We start from the raw sequence: 18981 nt of genomic DNA, 5'->3' as shown, positions 1-18981 counted from the left end.
TGCCCCAGCACAATTTGTTAATGATGGCTTTTCTCCAATGTGCACTTTTTGTATCTTTGTCAAAAAAAAAAAAAAAGATGGCTATAGTTGTGTGCACTTATATCTGAGTCCTTAATTCTAATGCATTGATCTCTGGGTTTTTGTGCCAGTACCATGACGTTTTTATTACTATGGTTCTGTAGTGTAATTTGATCAGATACTGTGACACCTCCCACGCTAGTCTTTGTTTTACTGTAGCCATCCTTGGGTTTTTGTGTTGCCATGCAAACTTTTGAATCGTGTTTTTTATGTCTGTGAAAGAATGGCATGAAAATTTATATTTGGATCACATTGAATCTGTAGGTTGCTTTTGATGGGGTGGTCATTTTCACATGCTTCCAACCCATAAGCATGGAAGGTCTCTCTTCCCATGTCTTTCTGAATTTATTCCTTCAATATTTTCATCGTAGAGTTCATTCCTGTCTATTGGCATGTAGGATCTTTTCGTGTTGATCTTGTATCCTGCTCCTTTGCTGAACATATTTCTTAGCTCTCAGAGGTTTTTGTTCCCCCTCCCCCATGGAACCTAGAGGGTCTCTTATGTATAAGATACATCTGCGAATGGAGATACTTTTACTTCTTTTCTGTTTATATCTTTTAAGTCCTTCTCTTGTTGCTCTAGCTGAGACTTCAAGCACTACACTGAACAAGAGTGGACAAGCTGTCTTGCTCCTGACCTTAGTCAGGATGCTTCACATTTTTCTGTTTAGTGTGGTGTCAGCATATGTTTATCATGTGTCCTTCGTTAGATTAGTGCTTCTTCTACCCTCCAGCCTCTCTGTGGCTTTTTATCATGAAGGGATGTTGGATTTTTTCTAAAGTTCTTTTGTTTTGGTTTTTATGTCTATTGAGATGATCCTGTGATTTCTGTCATTGATTCATTTATGTGATGAATCAACATTTATTGATTTTTTTTGTGTGTGTTGAACTATTCCTGTGTTCCTGGAATAAATCCAACTTGGTCATGGTGCTGTTTTAAAAATTAAAACCAATTATTTTATGTGTACGGATGATTTGCCTGGATGTATATTTGTGCACCACATTTGTGCCCAGTGTCCACAGAGTCCTAAAGAGGACACTGGAACTCCTGTGGGTATTCCTGTGGGTATTCCTGTGGGATCTCCATGTGGGTACTGGGAATTAAACCCCAGTCCTCTGGAAAAGCAGCTAGTATTCTTAGCTGGAGAGCCATCTCTGCAGCCCCATGAATGATTTTTTTTATGCGATTTTGAATTTGGTTTATGAGTACTGTATTCAGGATTTTTGTATCTATGTTCACCAGGGAGATTTTTCTGTAATTTTCATTTTGTCTTTATCTGGTTTTGGCATCAGTGTAATACTGGCTTCATAAAACGAGTTTGGAAGCTTTCTTTCCTTTTCTATTTTATGAAATCATTTGAGCAGAATTGCTATTAGGTCTTATTTGGAGTTCTGGTAGGGTTCTGCAGTGACTCCATCTGTCTCCAGGCTTCTTTTAATTGAAAGATTTTTTATTCTGCCATAATCATGTTGCTGGTTATAGATTTGTTTAGATTATTTACTTCATCTTGGTTTAATTTTGGTATGTCAGATGCATCTAGAAACTAGTCCATTTTTTCCAATTTGGCAGAATATACATTTTTTAAGTACATCTTCACGATTCTCTTAATTTCATTGACATTTATTGTAATCTTTAATGTTATTAATTTGGCTTCTCTTTACTCCTGTTGGTTGGCTTAGCTAAGGATGTGTCGATTTGTTTATTTTCACAAAGAACCAGCTGTTGTTTCATCAACTCTTTTTAAAAATGTATGCCTATTATTTATTTATGAGTCTGTGTCTGTATGTATGTCTGTGCACATCTGTGTGGGTACCCATGGAGGCCAATAAAGGGGCTCAGATCGTCTTGGAGTGGAGGTACAAGCAGTTAGCTGTCCCATGTGGATGCTGGGATTTGAACTGGAAGTCCTAAGCCACAAGCTGTTTCTTTAGCCTTCAATTTGCTAATTCTTTGTTTTGTTTTTTGTTTCCAATTTATTAATTTCTGTTCTGACTTTGTTAATTTCTTCTCATCTAATGTTTGGGTTTTGGTTTATTCTTGCTTTTCCAAGGCCTTAAGATGGAACATTAATGTATTTGAGACCTTTCTAATTTTTTGTTTTTGTTTTTCGAGACAGGGTTTCTCTGTGAAGTCCTGGCTGTCCTGGAACTCACTCTGTAGACCAGATTGGCCTCGAACTCAGAAATCCTCCTGCCTCTGCCTCCCAAGTGCTGGGATTAAAGGCATGCGCCACCACTGCCCAGCCAAGATCTTTCCAATTTTTGATGTAGGCACACATTGCTAACTAAAAGCCTAACCTAAGACCAACCTCCTAAGACTGTCCTAGAGATTTTGATCCGCTGTATTTTCATTTTCATTCCATTCTAGGAATCTATGATTTCCTTCTTGATTTCTCCAGCGACCCGTAGGTCATTCACTGGTGTATTACTCAGCTTCCACAAGTTTGTGTGCTTCCTGTGGTCACCATTGCTGCTGATATCCAGCTTTAACCTATTGCCGTCAGGTTCAGGATACAGATGTCATTTCAATTTTCCTGGATTGAGGACTCACTTTGTGTTCTAATTTGTGGTCAGTTTTAGAGAAGACCCCAATGGGCTATTGAGAAGAACGTATACTTTTAATTGCTTGGGTGGAATGTTACGTACATATCTGTTAGGTCCATTTGTGATGTTGTTTATCGTCAGTATTCCTCCACTTAGTTTTTGTCTGGATGACCAGCCAGTTGTTGAAAGTGTATTAAAGTCACCCACCGCCATGGTGCTGGGGTTAGCTTATGGCTTTATATTTGTTTTATGAAACTGCGTGCACTTGTATTCGGTGTGTGTGTGTGTGTGTAACTGAAATGTCTTCTTATGGGTAGCTCCCTGGTGAGTGTGAAGTGTTCCTCTTTATCTCCTCCGACTATATGGGTTTGAAGTCTGTTTGTCAGATATTAGGAGGGTCATGCTCTCTTATTTCTTTTTTTTTTTTTAAAGATCTAGTGTCTTTCTTTTTTTAAGATTTATTTATTTATTATATATGAATACACTGTAGCTGTCTCCAGACACACCAGAAGAGGGCATCAGATCTCATTACAGATATTACAGATGGTTGTGAGCCACCATGTGGTTGCTGGGATTTGAACTCAGGACCTCTGGAAGTGCAGTCAGTGCTCTTAACCACTGAGCCATCTCTCCAGCCCACTCTCTTATTTCTAGTTCCATTCATTTAGAATTCCTTTCCCTATCCCTTTATCCTGAGGTTCTATCTTTTGTGGTGAGGTATGCTTCTTGGAGGCAGAAAAGAGATGGGTCACATTTCTAATCCAACCTGCTAGTCTGTCTTTTTCAGGGATGGAGGGTGGTTTTTTTGTTTGTTTGTTTGTTTTTTGTTTTGTTTAAGATTTTATTTAATATGAGTATACTGTTGCTGTCTTTAGACACACCAGAAGAGGGCATGAGACCCCATTACAGATGGTTGTGAGCCACCATGTGATACTGGGAATTGAACTGGACCTCTGAAAGGACAGTCAGTGCTGAGCCACCTCTCCAGCTCCAAGGGAGACAGTTTTGAGAAAGGGTTTCTCTGTACACAGCCTTGGCTGTCCTGGAACTCACTCTGTGGACTGGGCTGGTTTCAAACTCAGAGATCTCCTTAGTGATGGAATTAAAGGCGTCCTCCATCACCACTTGTGTCTTTTTATTGGGGAATTGACTCCATTACTACTGAGAGTTATTATTGAAAGGATTAATTCCTGTCCTTTTGTGGTGTTTTCTTAGATCTTTGATCACATGTCCTGGCTCTGTTTATTTATTCTCTTTGGCCTCTTGAACATGTTTATCCTTCTCTTCAGACTAAAGTTTTCCTTCCAGTGGCTTTGGCAGTACTGACTTAGAAAAAATAAATTCCTTAAATCTGACTTTATCATGGAAAGTTTTAATTTCTTAATTTTAACAGGTACATTTTCTGGTTATAATTGGTATATTTTCTGGTTATAATTTACAGTATAGATGGGCAGTTGTGATCTTTTAAAGCATCTAATACACCTACCTTTTAAGGCTCCTCTGGTCTTACTCTTTCCAAAATAATCAGGTATTATCCTGATGGGCCTGCCTTCCTGAGTGACTCGTCTCTCATGCAGCTTTCAGTCCTTTCATTTGTCTTTATCTTTAGTGTGCTAGTCGTAATATGCTGTGGGAGTTTCTTTCCTCATCCCATCTCTTTGTTGTTCCGAAGACTTCCTGGAACCTGGCTGACACCTCTTTCTCTCTACTTGGGAAATTCTTTTCTTTGGTTTTATTGAAAATATTTTCTATGCCTTTAGTGCTATATTCTTCTCCTATTCCCATAATTGGAAGATTTGATCTTCCCAGGGTGTCCCAGAGGCTTTCTGTTTGTGCTTTTCTTTTTATCACGGGCCTTCACTGGATGGCTCCGTCCTTCCTCTTGTCTTGCAGCCTTGGCGTTCCGTTTCCCATGATCCATTCTGCTGCTGAGGCTTGCTCCTGAGCTTTTAATTTGGCTTATTGAGTTTTCATTTCTGACATAATTTCAGTTTGGTTTTTTTCCTTCAGCAATTCTATCTCTCTATTGAATTCGATTTTCATATCTTGGATTGACTTCCTTCTTTCATTCAGCCGTTTGCATTTGTCCTCCTGGAATACACTCATGCCATCTTTGGGTTGTTGGAGTATAATTATAATTATTTTGTAAAAAATTCTTTGTCTGGAGGTTCTTCCAGTTTTTTCTTGTTCAGAGTCCTTGCTATGGGTTTAGTGATTTTTCAGAGAGGTCTTGTCTCTGTTGTCGTGGGTTGTTTGAGTTCTGTACAGGGGCTGGCCCATCTGTTAGATTGTTGGTTGAGTTCTTTTTTTCTCCTGTATTTTGTATGAATTCAGGTCTTCCCTTTTCTTTCTGTAGTGGCATTTGCAATGTTCAGGAGGAGACTAAAGTCATAGCAGGGTTGAGGTCCCATTTCCCTCTGTGAGTGTGGTGTTTAGGACCAGAGATTCTGTCACCAGTCCCTCTCTGAGGGTCAGGTCTTGTCCTGTGTCAGCTCAGGCCTACTGCTTGGGTCTGCAGCTTTAACTAAGCCACAGAATTCCCTATGTATCTATGACCTTATCCTTCATCAGATCTGGTCCCCTCCTGGGCCTGTACTACCCCGTGAAGAGAACACCACACATGGAACTTCCTGTAAGTCCCTTGTTTTTTTTGTTTTTGTTTTTGTTTTTTACAGCAGTTAATGGATTGTTATCATTTGCTTTTTGTTTTATATAATAGGTTTTATAAGCAGCTCCATAAAAGTTTTTGAAGATTTATTTATAGTTATTTTAGTCTGTGTGTGTGTGTGTGTGTGTTTATGTGTGTGTGTGTGTGTTGAATCCCCTGGAGTTGGAGACACAGACAGTTGTGAGCCACCTAACATGGGTGCTATAATTTGAACTTGAGTCCTCTGCAAGAACAGTCAGAATTCTTAACTGCTGAATCATTTCTCCAACTCTGATGAACATTTTTTTTTTGGTGGGGGGCGGTGAGGGGAGTGTTTGGAGATAGGGTTTCTCTGTATAGCCCTGGCTGTCCTGGAACTCACTCTGTAGACTAGGCTGGCTTTGAACTCAGATATCTGCCTGCCTCTGACCTCCTCCTCTGTCTCTCCAGTGGTTGGGATTAAAGGTATGCACCACTGCTGCCCAGCCAGTAAACATTTTTATGTTGGCAAATTCTTCAGGCTTCTCCTTGGTCTGGCTGGCTTCTTCTTCTCTCTCTAAAGTCCTTGCTCTTCTGTTCCCATACTAGGTGCTCAGGAAATGTCTGAGACTTAGATTGGTTGAAGTTTGAAAAGCGACACCAAGTAAGTTAGACTTTGGCAGGCCTTTGTCCCTTGGGCCTCTCTCTTGGGGTTCATACCCATCCGGCCATCTGATTCTCCTTCCTGTGGTAGGAGTTAGCCTGTGCCCTACAGGGGCCTGTGAGCTTTCTGAGCTGTGATGGGCAGAGGGCCTGGGCAGGAGGTTTTCCTGTAGGCAATCCCCATGGGCTGACTCACTGAGAGCCTGTCCCAGCCCCATGAGACAGGTGCTATTATTAGTCTTGTTCCGGAGGTATGAAAACTGAGTTCAGAGAAGTGATGTGCCTTGCCCAAGGCTACACAGGAAGGGGCAGAAATTCAGTCAATTTGGCTGAAACTGTTTAAAACGTTCACGTTCTATCATGGCTCTTGAGATCTGCATATATCTTGGGATGGAGCCCAAGCTTGTCAGTGTGGCATGCGGGCTTCTCTGGCCTCCGTCTCTTTCGTCTATTAGTGCAACCTTGGAGCAGAGCCCGTTTTCTTTGGAACTCTCAATGCGTATTCACCTTCCCTGCAATTAGGATGGCAACAGTGTGCTCCTTCAGACTTTCTCAGCCCCAGGTCATGTAGCGTGCTGGGATGCTGAATCAGAAAGCCCCTTGGTTTGCTGGCAGGCCCAGGGAAGTTCAGAGGTGGAAGAGCTTGCCAAGGCCCAGAGGAAGTAGCAGAGCTGGATTCTGCTTCCAGATCTTGGGGACTCTGAGGGTCACAGGCACCATGGCATGCTCACCCTTGCTGTTGTTTTGCTGTTGTAGTCTGGATGGCTTCTATGCCTGTGCACTTCTCCCAGGCCTAAAGACATTCATTTGGGATGCTCCTGAGTTCTCCACCGTATTCCAGATTACCCTCCCCACCAGGTTCCCAGGACTCTGGTATGGCTCTACTCTAGCTGCCTGGCCTTCTCCCTTGCTGGTAAGACATCCAATGAAATCTGAGGTCTACCCTGTCTTCTTTAAGTGACAATCTCTGAGCTGGCATTGATCGGGCCCAGAAAAGGTGGAACAGTATCAGGAGCATGAGAAAGGAGCAGAGACCTGCTTCTCTGGGACACACGGCAAGCTGGAATAGAACCCAGAGACCCATGAAATCCAAATGCCGGTCAGGTGTCCCTTACCCTAGGATGAGGCCTTGTAATTGTTGCTATCCTGGCAGAGGGTACTCAGAAGTCCCTGTCCTTTAATGCTCCCAGGGGCCTGGAGCCAAGGACACTCTGTTTCCCCCCCATCCCCAAAGGATGTTCTCAAGATAAAAATATCCTAGAAACATTCCCTGGCATCTGGTGCCCGTTGTCTACCCTGATGGGGCCACAACAGAGCTCTAGCCCTGGTTTCAACCTCAGGTTCACAGGGTCCTGCCCACTCCTCCTGGCCGTCCAGCACAGCCAGCCGCTGGGTTAGTGTGTCTCACTCATCTCCAGGCTTACTCAGTCAGAGCTTGCGGGGCACTCTCTGGGGCTCAGATGCAATGGGGAGCAAGGGGGCTGAGTCTACCCTGGAAAGATACTGGGTATCTTCCAAGGGATATCCAGACAGGGACCTGGAACCTCCTTTCTGTTCTCAGCCGTCCAGGTGGGGACACATCTGGGTTGTCACATCTGAACCAACCCTCTTCAAATACTGGCGAGGACTCTTTCTTGCTGTTGTGTGGCTGCTGCATGCCAGGAGTGGGAGCTAGGGTTCTGCTTATTCCGTAACACTTGCTGAGGTGTGTGGAGTTTGAAGCCAGGGAAGGGCCCCTCCAGATCACCGTTTGCTGATCATGCGGCCTTTTACTCCTTGCTGGGCCAGGCCCTGTTCCCCGCCCTGTGTCTGGCTCTCACTTCCTGGTGGCATGCTTGGTTTCATGGGAATATTGGCTGGAGACTGGCAGTGTCACCTGAGCCTCAGGAAGTATCTGCCTTCTCCAGAGCCTTGGCTCCCAGGCTTAGCATGACAAGAGGCCTGGGCCAGCTGAGCCTTGCCCTCACTGGCTGGCAACTGTTCTGGGCCCAACCCTCAAATCTAGGAAGCCTTGCTCTGTGCTCCCAGGCTTCTAATCTGGGATGGTGACTAGTCCTGGGAACACACTCCTGATGAAAGGAGGGCCCAGTTTATTGGTAGGATACTTTATACTGCAGGATAGGGTGAGGTAGGGGTCCCGGACAATGTATCCATAAATCTGAGGCCACCACTCCCTGGTTTGATGACTGTGGGCAAGTCACTTCTTTGTAACAAGCCTCAGTTTCCTTATATAGAGAGGAACAATCATGAAAGCTGGAGTTGTGGGCTTGGGGCAAGCCCCAGCAGGGAGTCAGCTTGAGAGAGCCTGGGACCAGCCAGGTGACCAACAGGAAGGTGGGAGAACAAACTGTTCACAGCTCTCACCCCTGACTCTCCTGAACCTTAAGTTTCTAGTTGTCCTGTGGTAGTCATCTCCATATGGAGCTCTGATGTGGGTAACTGGGATATAGCCTAACCTCGTAGTCTCAGTTTCCCTGTATATCCAGGGGGAGGAACCATCCTCCAAGGCTGGGCTATAATGAGTAGAGCACATAGATCCAAGCACAGTTTGGACTCACAGGCAGGATGTCCCTGCCAGGGACATTCCCAGTTGTGTGACATTTGTCCCAGCCTCCCGAATCTTGCTTTCTTAGGGTAGAAGGGCCGAGAGGCAAACAGTGAGTGTAAGGCGTCACTGAAGATGGAGAGACAGGGGAAGTGACTCCCCCAGGGCCACACAGCTTGTAAGTAGAAGATCCCCGATTAGAATATAACTCTGTGTCTCCAAAACTACCATTGTTGCTTGCCCCAGAGGCTTAGAATGTGGGGGTGACTCACCAACCATTTCTTCAATCCCAGCCAGAAAAGCCAGTGTGACAAAGCAGACTTGGGCGTCCCCATGAACTCTGCCTGGGAGGTGGAGAAGGTGACAACATCTCAAGGTCCTGGCCTCAGAAGCTCTCAGAGCCCTTTGCATTGTCTTCTCCCCAAGTCCACTTGGCAGATAGGTTGGCAGGCAGGGGTCCCCCTGACAGACGGAAAACTGATTCTGGACACTGCAGGATGTGTGTGTGCCCAGGCAAGCTCCTGTCCGCCCCTCTGAGATGGTTCCTGTGCTCCGGTTCACTTTCCTATCTGTTCATCTATGCCACTCACCCAACCCCGCCTCCTGTACTCATTCATTCACTCACCCACACACCAACCATGGAAATAATATCCATCATACTATCCACAGCTGTCTGGGGGTGGTAATGGGGAAGCCTGGCAGGACTAGCTCATACACAAGCATAGCACCCTAAGCCTCTTCATGACCCTGGAGACATTACTGTCTGTCTGAAAAGGGAAGGGTAGTCATTCCAGTCCTGTGCCCCCATGAGGATTCTGCAAGATGATGTGTGTCAGGTGCCTACCCCGAGCCTAGTGTGCACTGGTTCTCTCCATCATCAGGGGAGCTTTTCTTGTTCTGCCCTGGTCCAGCGGTGATGTCCTGGTTTGAGCTGCCCTGCTGTGAAGGCATATGGGGTGAGAGTTATGACTTCTGAGCCATCTGAGGAGAGCAGCAACATCTACGGTAACTGTTCAGGTCACTGTAGGTCTAGGAGCGACCGGAGGCCCTATTCCTCCCAGATGGTATCAAGGGCTAGCTGCAGCTGCAGCTTGGCACTGGAGGCAGCTCCAGGTGTGGTCGAGGTCTGGATGTGTACTTGGGTAGTTCACCATCCACGAATGGATGCTTGACGGTACCTCCTCTCACTCCTCGTTGGTGTCTTCTCCCTACTTACCCAGCTGTTGGTATCCATCCAGTAGCCCCAGACACTCCGTCTATCTGACATGCATCCTCTTGCCCCCACCTCCCACGCTTACCTGATTTCTACCCCTCTCCCTGCTGACCCTTCCCACCTCACCCCACCCACACACCCATCCGCCCATTCATCTGACCACCAGAACACCCATCGATCTCATCATCTGCTCTAATTTGTTAGCTGCCCAACCCTTCCATTCATTACTCACTTCCTTTACCCATTCATCTGCTTAGCCATCCATCCACCCACCAAACCACCCAGTATCTGGTCACTCCTCTCCAGACACCCACTCGTTTGTCAGCCCAGTTTATCCATCCATCTGCTTGACCACCCACCTGCGCATATATCTGTCTCCTCATTCATGTCTCTATCCCCTCCTCATCCTTCCACTCTGAGCTCTTGCCTTTGCCTTTGCATCTGAGCAGGAACATTTCTCGGGTTCTCTGTGTCAGGGCCTGCACTAGACTCTCTGGCCTCGGAGGCTGACTGGAGGTGGCTGTAGGATTGGAGCGACTCTAGGAATGTACAGGCAGCTTCTGGCCCTAATGGGTAGAAACCAAGACAAGAAGATCCAGGTCTTCATAGAATGGGTGGGAGAGGGGAGAGGGTGAGGCACACTTTGGGGAAGAGGTTCTGTACTGTCTTCTTGCTGGTATGATCATCCCGGAGGGGATGGAAACTGGGGCTCACAGAGGCTTTGTGGAAGAGAGACACTAGAGGATGAGGATCCGTGAGGAGAGTCCAAGAGACAAGTTACCAGCACAGGTAGCTTCATGGGAGGCAAGCTGAAGAAATCCCAGAGGGGAGTAAACACTGAGGTGAGGCAGAGAAGGAACAGATAGAGAGAGGGTGAGGGAGGACATGTTATTGATAGTGTAACTGCTGGGGTGGGCAGGTGACTGGAGCCAGAACAAGCTGGGGATCTAACTGGTTGGGGATTCCCAGCTGAGGATCCAGCCAAGGTGACACGTGGAGAGCATGTGCTTCTCATGCCTGGGTTGGGAGTGGAGCCACTTACCCACTTACTCTCAGTGGTTTTGGGTCCCAGCCTACCCCATGCTTGGGCAGAGTGTGGTCTGATGACCAGAGAGCTTTTAGGCACAGAGACATTGTCGTGGCTGCTAGAATCAGGGCAAGGACTCTGAATCCGTGAGAGCCGGGGGTGGGGGGGTCAGGGGGGAGCAGCACTCACCTACCCACCCCTTGAGTTACTTTCCCCAAGCCTAGCACAGGCTTGAAGCAGGAGTCTAGCATATGCACTGATCCTGTATTTTTGCAGGGGATGGGGGCAAAGGTTGTCTGAAGACTTGACCAGGAAATCTGACTTGGAAAAATGGCCAGGAATCACCTTCTCAGATCTAAAGAAGAAAATGTCAGCTGCCTTGACAACTTCTCATCCCCTGAACACCCATACTGAGCGCTTACCAACCAGGCCAGCCTCCTTACTGGTCTATGTGTTCCTAGCTCTGGCCAAGCCATCTCTTCAAGTGCCCCTTTCTGTTACCTGCTACCACAGGTTTACCTTCTGGGCAGGACCTGGCACAAGGGAGAACTTTGTGCCTACTGCTTGCTTGGTCTCCCATTTCCTTTGTGATGAAGGAGGCAGGGAGCCTCTCATGCTAATACAGAGTGGTAGTTGCTGCATTAGCTGCTCCTGGATGCAATGGGCAAAAGCTCTGTGGTTGGTTATTGAAAATAGCCATGGGCACAGGTGGACAGAAAAGGCCTCAGCTACCCCATGCTTGCCTTCCCAGCACATGTGACCTCCAAGGAGTCTTTTGATGTGGGAGCTTGATTAGGCATACCCTGTCACTTAAAATTCTCCTGCTGTCTGCCAACTTGGGGGAAGTTTGTATTGTATATTTTATTCCCAAATGGGATTGTGAGGTCTGGAGAACTGGTGCCGGAGTGTGGTGTCACCGAGTCTGACCTCAGGACCTGAGGTGATAGATGTTGCTTTCATCTTGGCTCTCCAGTGCAGAAACTCCACTCCCTAGTGCTGTGTGGCCCTTGACAAGTGACTCAATCTCCCTAAGCTTCAGTTTCCTCCCTGGAAAAGGGGTGAACCGTCATGGTCATCATGGGGATTAAATGAGTGAGCATGGGAGACTTTCAGAAGAGCACCTGTCAGGTAGCAGCATTTGAAAGCTTTTGACTCTTTGTTCCTCATTCTGGAGGAGCCTGAGGGAGAGGGCTCACCTGGTGTTCCTCTTCCAGGGCCCACATCTTTGCAGTCAGCATCTTGCTGACATTTAGAAATATGGGCCCAAGCCTTGCCCCAGTTCCTCCCGGATATTAGCGAAACCTGAGGTGCCCAGAGTCTTGGAGACTGGCATGGGATGTCCTTCTCCATCCGGAGGTACCTCCCAATGACTCCCAGGCTCCACCCTGGGTTAGGTGGCAGCTCTTTTTGCTCAAAGCTCCAGTCCTGGCCCCAGCCAGTGCTCCAGGCTTCCTGGAAGCTGAGAGGCTGTACCTGCAGATGCCAGGATGAGAAGCTGGTCTTAAGCCTGCAGGTCTAGGACAGGTCGTTTCCTCCTGTGGGGTCTGTTGCCCACTGTGACTGCTTTTGTTTTGAGTGCCATCCAGTTGTGACTCTCCTTGTCTAGTTCAGGTACTGTACTCTACTGAGTCTCCCTGTTCCCTCCTGGCCATGCTCAGAACTCCCACTGGCCAGCTTGGGCCTTGCTATTGTGGCTCTTGCTGTTGGCTTGAGCATTGCTTTCTCCTTTAGCCTCAGCTTCTCCACCTATGAAATGGGATGCTGGACTCTTTTCTTACTTAGACCTCTTCAAGTGCAACAAATTCTCACTCCTTTTCTTCCCCAGTCTCCGCACAGCCCATTGAACAACAGCCTGCCAGCCTGCATGCCCCCGGCTGAGACTCTGCCCTCTGGTTCTCAGAGATCTTTAGCACCTTCTTGCTTAAGCCTTCATGTGGAGTCTCCTTCTGACACTTGGTCTGTCTGTAACGCTAGTTTCTGCTTCTGGGTCTTCCTTTTGGGTCTGTCTTCATCAAGCCCCAAGTGAGGGGCTTCCACATCCTAGGGCTCTGTCTGCTTCTGATGCTCACACATACTCTCTTGGTGTTTGGGAACAAGTGAATTCACTCAGGATCTGTTTCTGGCTCAAGGTGTGGAACAGGCATAAACTTTAAGTTGATTTTCTCTGTGGTGTGGGTGGAATATCAACAGAAGTGGGCGTTCTCAGGTCTGTGACGATGCCTAGGTGACTCTAGGAATGTCTGCGGCATGGGGGGGCCAGAAGCCAGGCTGCTTTCCTAGAGCAGGGTTCTAGACTGGGATCCCCAGTCTTTGATTCTTGTGATTCTGTTCCCTGCAGGCCAGCTGCTGCTCATAGCTCCAGCCAGAGCCACCATGACCCGCTGGACGTCCCTCAAGGCCTCTAGGCCACACAAGCCTGGCTCCTGGAATCTGGCAGCCTCCCCCCGGCGTCTGAGTACCCCAACCTTGGCCACCTTCCCCTGGAAGGCTGAGGAACCCGGGGCTGAGATGTCTTCCCAGAATGGTTCCCGGGTTCCTCATCCCTGCCAACTCTCTGCTTCCTGGCCTAGACAGAAACAACATCCAACATTACAGCCCCGAGCCCCAGCTACACAGGTCCATGGTGAGGTGGTCAACTGACAGAGGTGTAGGGGAGGATGTCAGAGTGAGGACAAGTGACCCTGTAGAGCTTGAGGTTACATGGTAGGACACCTTGCATTAGACGTGAGGTTTAGATCTTGGCTCTCGTGTTGGAGACCGTATGTCTTGGTTAGGAGTACCTTTACCCTTTAGAAACCCTCCATGGTCATTAGAGGATGACTTCAGGCTCTTGGTTGTGTTTTGCCCCATGCCTGACAAACTCTTTCTGTGGTTCTCGAGCTTCATGGCTGTGTCTGTGTCTGCAAGGCTACAGGACTCAGTAGCACTGTGGCTCATGACAGAGACCCCGGGAGTCCTTCCTGAGCTGTCTGGTCTACTGGTCTCCACCCATGCCTCTGTGTTGGTGGCAGAGTCTGCAGGCCATGTCCCTCTGAGCCTTTGATGTAGATGTGGCCAGGGATTGTGCTGGCTAGATGGGGTCCAGCATTGCTGTCTCTGCTTACAGGCATTGGGCAAGTGTCTTCCTGTTCTCAGCTCTGAAAAATGGGGCAGAGCCACCCTCGAGGGTCCAAGGGCGGGAAGTTTTGATAGCATCTGGCCTGCCCCAGGTGCCCAGCTTCCCTGGGTTCTTCTGGGATCTCCATCTTCCTAGTGATGCCAGGAGACGGAGGGCTCCGAGGCTTTATTGGTCTCTAAATGGACCCGTCATTGGGTAGGTCTTGGGGTGTATGGCATCTCTGTGATGAGGAGACACAGCATGTTCAGCTCATCAGTGTTCTGCTACATCAGCGGACACTCACTTTCAGCTCAGCCCAGCTGAGACAGGCTAGAGTTTATGGGGCCAGGCATGCTGTGATGCCTGGCTTAGCCTAGCACCAGCCATTGTGAAGCAATGGGGGGAGTATAAAGCCTGGGCCTGAGAAATGGGTTTGCTCTGGCCATCACACCATTCTTCAGGCCTTCTCTGGGAGGACTGTGTGCTAGGCTGGCCTGGAGTTATGGTATTCCCTGTAGGAGGTCATGGAAGCAAGTGATACTTGTGGGGGCTGTGGTCTTGTGGTCCACAGCAGAGATAGGAGAAGATGTCTGTTCTGAAGTTAGGGCAACCTTAATAGATGCAATCTGGGTGTCTATTCTAGGGCTACCCTTTATATCATATGATAGAAAAGATATGGGTGTAGCCTACGGGTGCTTAGTGGGTGCTCTGGGCTTCTAAAGGATGAGCAGAGTGAGCACTGAGTGTCAGGCATAATGAGGCCTGGGGCTTGGCAGCTGTTTAGACCTAGGGTAAGTCAGTGGGCGACATAAACAGACCGATGTGAGGGAGCTGGCCAGTGTCACAGCTGTTACGCTTGTCGCTATTGCTATTCCACGTGAGGATCTGTGCTGGAGTGTGCAGTGTCAGGACCATGTGTGCATTGCCTCTAGGGCATGAGGAGGTCTGTCATGACATCATGAGAACAAAGTCTGATGTACAGCAGCATGGCTGTGGGAGGGGGCGTGTGGGGGGTCCATGGGGGGAGTACGTGGAGCCTGTGTGTGAGAGAGAGTGGGGGTGGAGCATTGTGTGTGTGTGTGTGTGTGTGTGTGTGTGTGTTGGGGAGTGTGTTCAGCTGGGCAACAAGGCTGTGGGACTGCCTGTACCAACCTTGTGGCTCCCAGGGTCAGTTAGCTGTGAATAGCAGAAGGATGGGATTTGACTTGGTGCCTTTCAGGCTTCTGGTGCCTGTCATGGGGGGCTGGGAGGAAGGCAGATGAAGTGAGGCTGATGAGACGGCCCCTGCCTTGGTCCAGGTTGGAGGTGACCAGGGTTTGGGCTACAAGGGTCAGAGAAATATAAATAAATAAATATATAGTAAAAGCAAAGCTCTTGGTATAGGAGCTAAAGAGATGAGAGGAAGCCAAGGTTTCTGGCTGGAGCTTCTGGGAGCCCAGGGAGACTGTTTTCCAAGCTGTGAAGGAGGATTGAGAAGCAGGCTTCAAGTGGGAGGGAAGACGGGGGATCTGTGGTGACTAAACGGAGGCTGTGTCTGTCAGTTACTGTCATGGCCCTGGATACCTGCCCAGACAGACCTACTGTCCTCTCTTTTGCAGAAGTGCCCCCACCTGGAGTCAGCCTGGGGGCAGGCCAGGGTCCACCAGACCCCGGGATGACCGCAGCCAGTCGGGCCAACCCCTACAGCATCGTATCATCAGAGGAGGACGGGCTGCACCTGGTTACCATGTCAGGCGCCAACGGTTTTGGCAATGGCAAGGTGCATACACGGCGCCGGTGCCGCAACCGCTTTGTCAAGAAGAACGGTCAGTGCAACATTGAATTCGCCAACATGGATGAGAAGTCACAGCGCTACCTGGCTGACATGTTTACCACGTGTGTGGATATCCGCTGGCGCTACATGCTGCTCATCTTCTCTCTGGCCTTTCTTGCCTCCTGGTTGCTGTTCGGCATCATCTTCTGGGTCATTGCTGTCGCCCACGGAGACCTGGAGCCAGCCGAGGGTCGTGGCCGTACACCCTGTGTGCTGCAGGTCCATGGCTTTATGGCAGCCTTTCTCTTCTCCATTGAGACACAGACCACCATTGGCTACGGGCTACGCTGTGTGACAGAAGAGTGCCCGGTGGCTGTCTTCATGGTGGTGGCACAGTCCATTGTGGGCTGCATCATTGACTCTTTCATGATTGGTGCCATCATGGCCAAGATGGCACGGCCCAAGAAGCGAGCACAGACTCTGCTTTTCAGCCATAATGCCGTGGTGGCTCTGCGTGACGGCAAGCTCTGCCTCATGTGGCGCGTGGGCAACCTGCGCAAGAGCCACATCGTAGAGGCTCACGTGCGAGCCCAGCTCATCAAGCCCAGGGTGACAGAGGAGGGTGAGTACATCCCACTGGACCAGATTGACATTGATGTTGGCTTTGACAAGGGCCTAGACCGGATCTTCCTGGTATCACCCATCACCATCTTGCACGAGATTGATGAGGCTAGCCCACTGTTCGGCATTAGCCGTCAGGACCTCGAGACGGATGACTTTGAGATTGTGGTCATCCTAGAAGGCATGGTAGAGGCCACAGCCATGACCACACAGGCTCGCAGTTCCTACCTGGCTAATGAGATCCTATGGGGCCACCGCTTTGAGCCAGTGCTCTTCGAAGAGAAGAACCAGTACAAGATTGACTACTCACACTTCCACAAGACCTATGAGGTGCCATCTACACCCCGCTGCAGCGCCAAGGACCTGGTGGAGAACAAGTTCCTCCTGCCCAGTGCCAACTCTTTCTGCTATGAGAATGAGCTGGCCTTCCTGAGCCGGGATGAGGAGGACGAAGTGGCTACAGACCGGGATGGCCGCAGCCCTCAGCCTGAGCATGACTTTGACAGACTCCAGGCCAGCAGTGGTGCCCTGGAGCGGCCCTACAGACGGGAGTCAGAGATTTGAGTGCCCTTGGCTTAGATGCAGCACCACCCCGACCACAATAGGTCCCCATGTCCCTTGGGGACCTGTGTTTGAGCAGAGCAGGCCAAATGCCTCGGGTCACAGACTCAGTAGCATCTTAGTCTTTTTCATGTTTTTTCCGCAATAGCTTGGGAAAGTTGGCGGGAGAGTGAACGGCCAGAATGACCAGCTCATGGCCTCAGAGGCTGGTGTATACACATGAGCAAGGAGGTGACTTCTTGGGGAAGGGTTGCACAGGAGTTGGGGACTCTGCTGGAGGCCTCGGGAGCAGGTCCCAGCCCTGGTGGGAGGAGGCTGTGTATGTAGACTTCATTGGTTTTTAACTTGGGTAAGACTGTTTACAAACAAAAACAAAAAACTACAAAACACAAGAAAACACTAACAGGTGGTTCAATTTTTAAAATTCATGGTGTGGGGACAGTTGGAATTCTACTCAGTGCTGCCAGGCAGGCAGCTGGACAGAGAACCCTGAAGGTTCTCAGAGGTCTGGTTTCTCCCTCACGTGGGCCAGGGCCCTGCAAGTTGTCACTCTTAAGGATGAATCAGGCTGCTTGTGACCATGTTGACAATCCTAATAAAGTGTCTGGATGTCCCTGGGGGTGGGGTCCACGAGGGTGAATCCGGCTTGCTCTTCTGTCTGATGTTGTACCTCAGCTGCCTCAGAGCTGGGTTTAGACTCCCCCCAACTCCATGCTCCCGTGTGCTTCACCCCCTATCTGCCCCAGGCCTCCACCCCTTGCAGCAAGGGGCATAGGAAACACCAGAGTGGGTGCTTCTTAGAAAAGGACACTCAGGAAATTAGCATGGGGTCTAGGTCCCACCTTCCCTGGAAGTGGGTCAGCCCCACCCCGCTGCTGGACTCACAGCTTGGGTTGTGCCTTAGAGACTCTGGTTGTCTGGCTTCTGTCATTTCTGGTTTTCTCAGACTTGTTTAATCTTTCCCTACTGCCCCTACCTCCACTCATGAAACCCCCCCCCCCCCGGCCCCTCTGAGGTTGTAGAGACTGCCCTCTCACAGCCATGGCCCTGCCTGACTTGTTTCATACTCCTGGGGCAGGATGAGGAAGCCCTGCTGCCCCAGCCAGTCATCTCCTGCTGGAAGGCAAGAGTCTAGGGGAGGAGAGAAACACCCCTCTCCCCAGCACCATCCCACACCAGCCCCCTGCCACCATAGAGATGACCAGAGAAGATGTCATAAAACAAAGAATTTCTGTTTAGCCTTTAGGGACCTGGGGTGGAACTTTTCCTTCCTGAGGCCCATGGAGTCTTCCTGTAATGCCCAGTCAGGGAGACCTGAGGTGGGCTTGCTCCCAGGCATCTAGCTTAAGATTCCATGCTAATTTCTAACCTAGGAGATCCACCTAGGACCTGTTACAGAGGCCTGAGCTCCTTTGTGTTCTTGACCAGACCTCTGCCCCCAAATCTCACTGACTTTTCTAGCCTTGGCCCTGGGGCCTAAGGGTGCATTCAGCCTGGCAGTGCTCGCCTGTCACTCACTTCTCCATCCAGGTATCAGGGCTAGGGAGAGTCAGAGGGTGGGTCCTGGCTACTGAGTGTCACTGTGGGAGCCTGGGCACCTGTCATTCTTTCTGAGTAGGTGGGCCTGTATCCAGAACAGGGTCTAGGGGCTTCTGGTCTCCCAAGGCCTGCTCCCAGCTCATCTCAGTGGCCTGAAGCATTCAGAACTCTAGCCAGCCCATCCTCCTCCAGGCCCAGGCCTGCCAGAACGGTCCAGTCCCTGGGCCCTGCTGGGGAGCAGCTCAAGCTGCCTTTCATCTCTGCCAAAGGCAGGCAGATGCTGTATTTTCAAATTCTCCTGCCCTCTTTTTTCCTCCTTCCCTGTATTTATTTATTGCTTGTGCTAAAGACCAAACTAGCCCCCCTCTTTAGTGTACCTGATGGGGGAGGCCACTGAGAGGGGAGCCATGTGCCTGTGCCAAGCAGGAAAGCTTGGCCCCTGGGGAGTGCATGAGAAGGAAAGCCAGGGTGTGTGTGCACACATGTACAGACGTGCTCGCACCATCGTCTCCCTGTGTGTGGTACTTGGTATACAGGTATATGGTATACACAGGTGTTTGTATACAGGTAGTCTATGTCTGCCCACAGGTATGTGTGTGCTTGTTTTTTTATTCGGGTAAGGTGAGTTTAGTGCTCACCAACCTGAACTGGTCAGGCTGGATGCTGGCCACAGACACGATCACAGTCAGACTTGAATTCCTGCCCTGCCCTGGT

At 49.3% G+C, this 18981-nt stretch overlaps 1 protein-coding gene across 2 annotated transcripts in view; it reads left to right on the top strand.

Moving 5' to 3' along the window:
• Window positions 1-17368, top strand: part of Kcnj12 (potassium voltage-gated channel subfamily J member 12) — a 46184-nt gene extending 28816 nt beyond the window's left edge. Inside the window, exons 1-2 of one of the 2 annotated variants that reach the window (XM_028776592.1) lie at window positions 13070-13319; window positions 15392-16731. In XM_028776592.1, the coding sequence (XP_028632425.1) occupies window positions 13070-13319; window positions 15392-16731 (1590 nt within the window). Of the gene's footprint in view, window positions 1-13069; window positions 13320-15391 lie in introns of those variants that run through there. The other variant, XM_028776593.1, reaches the window with a different exon arrangement.
• Window positions 17369-18981: the final 1613 nt, after the last annotated feature.

This window comes from Grammomys surdaster, unplaced genomic scaffold (genome assembly GCF_004785775.1).
Source record: "Grammomys surdaster isolate TR1022 unplaced genomic scaffold, NIH_TR_1.0 270, whole genome shotgun sequence".
Classification (NCBI taxonomy): Eukaryota; Metazoa; Chordata; class Mammalia; order Rodentia; family Muridae; genus Grammomys; species Grammomys surdaster.
This window is presented reverse-complemented; position numbering and strand designations above follow the sequence as displayed.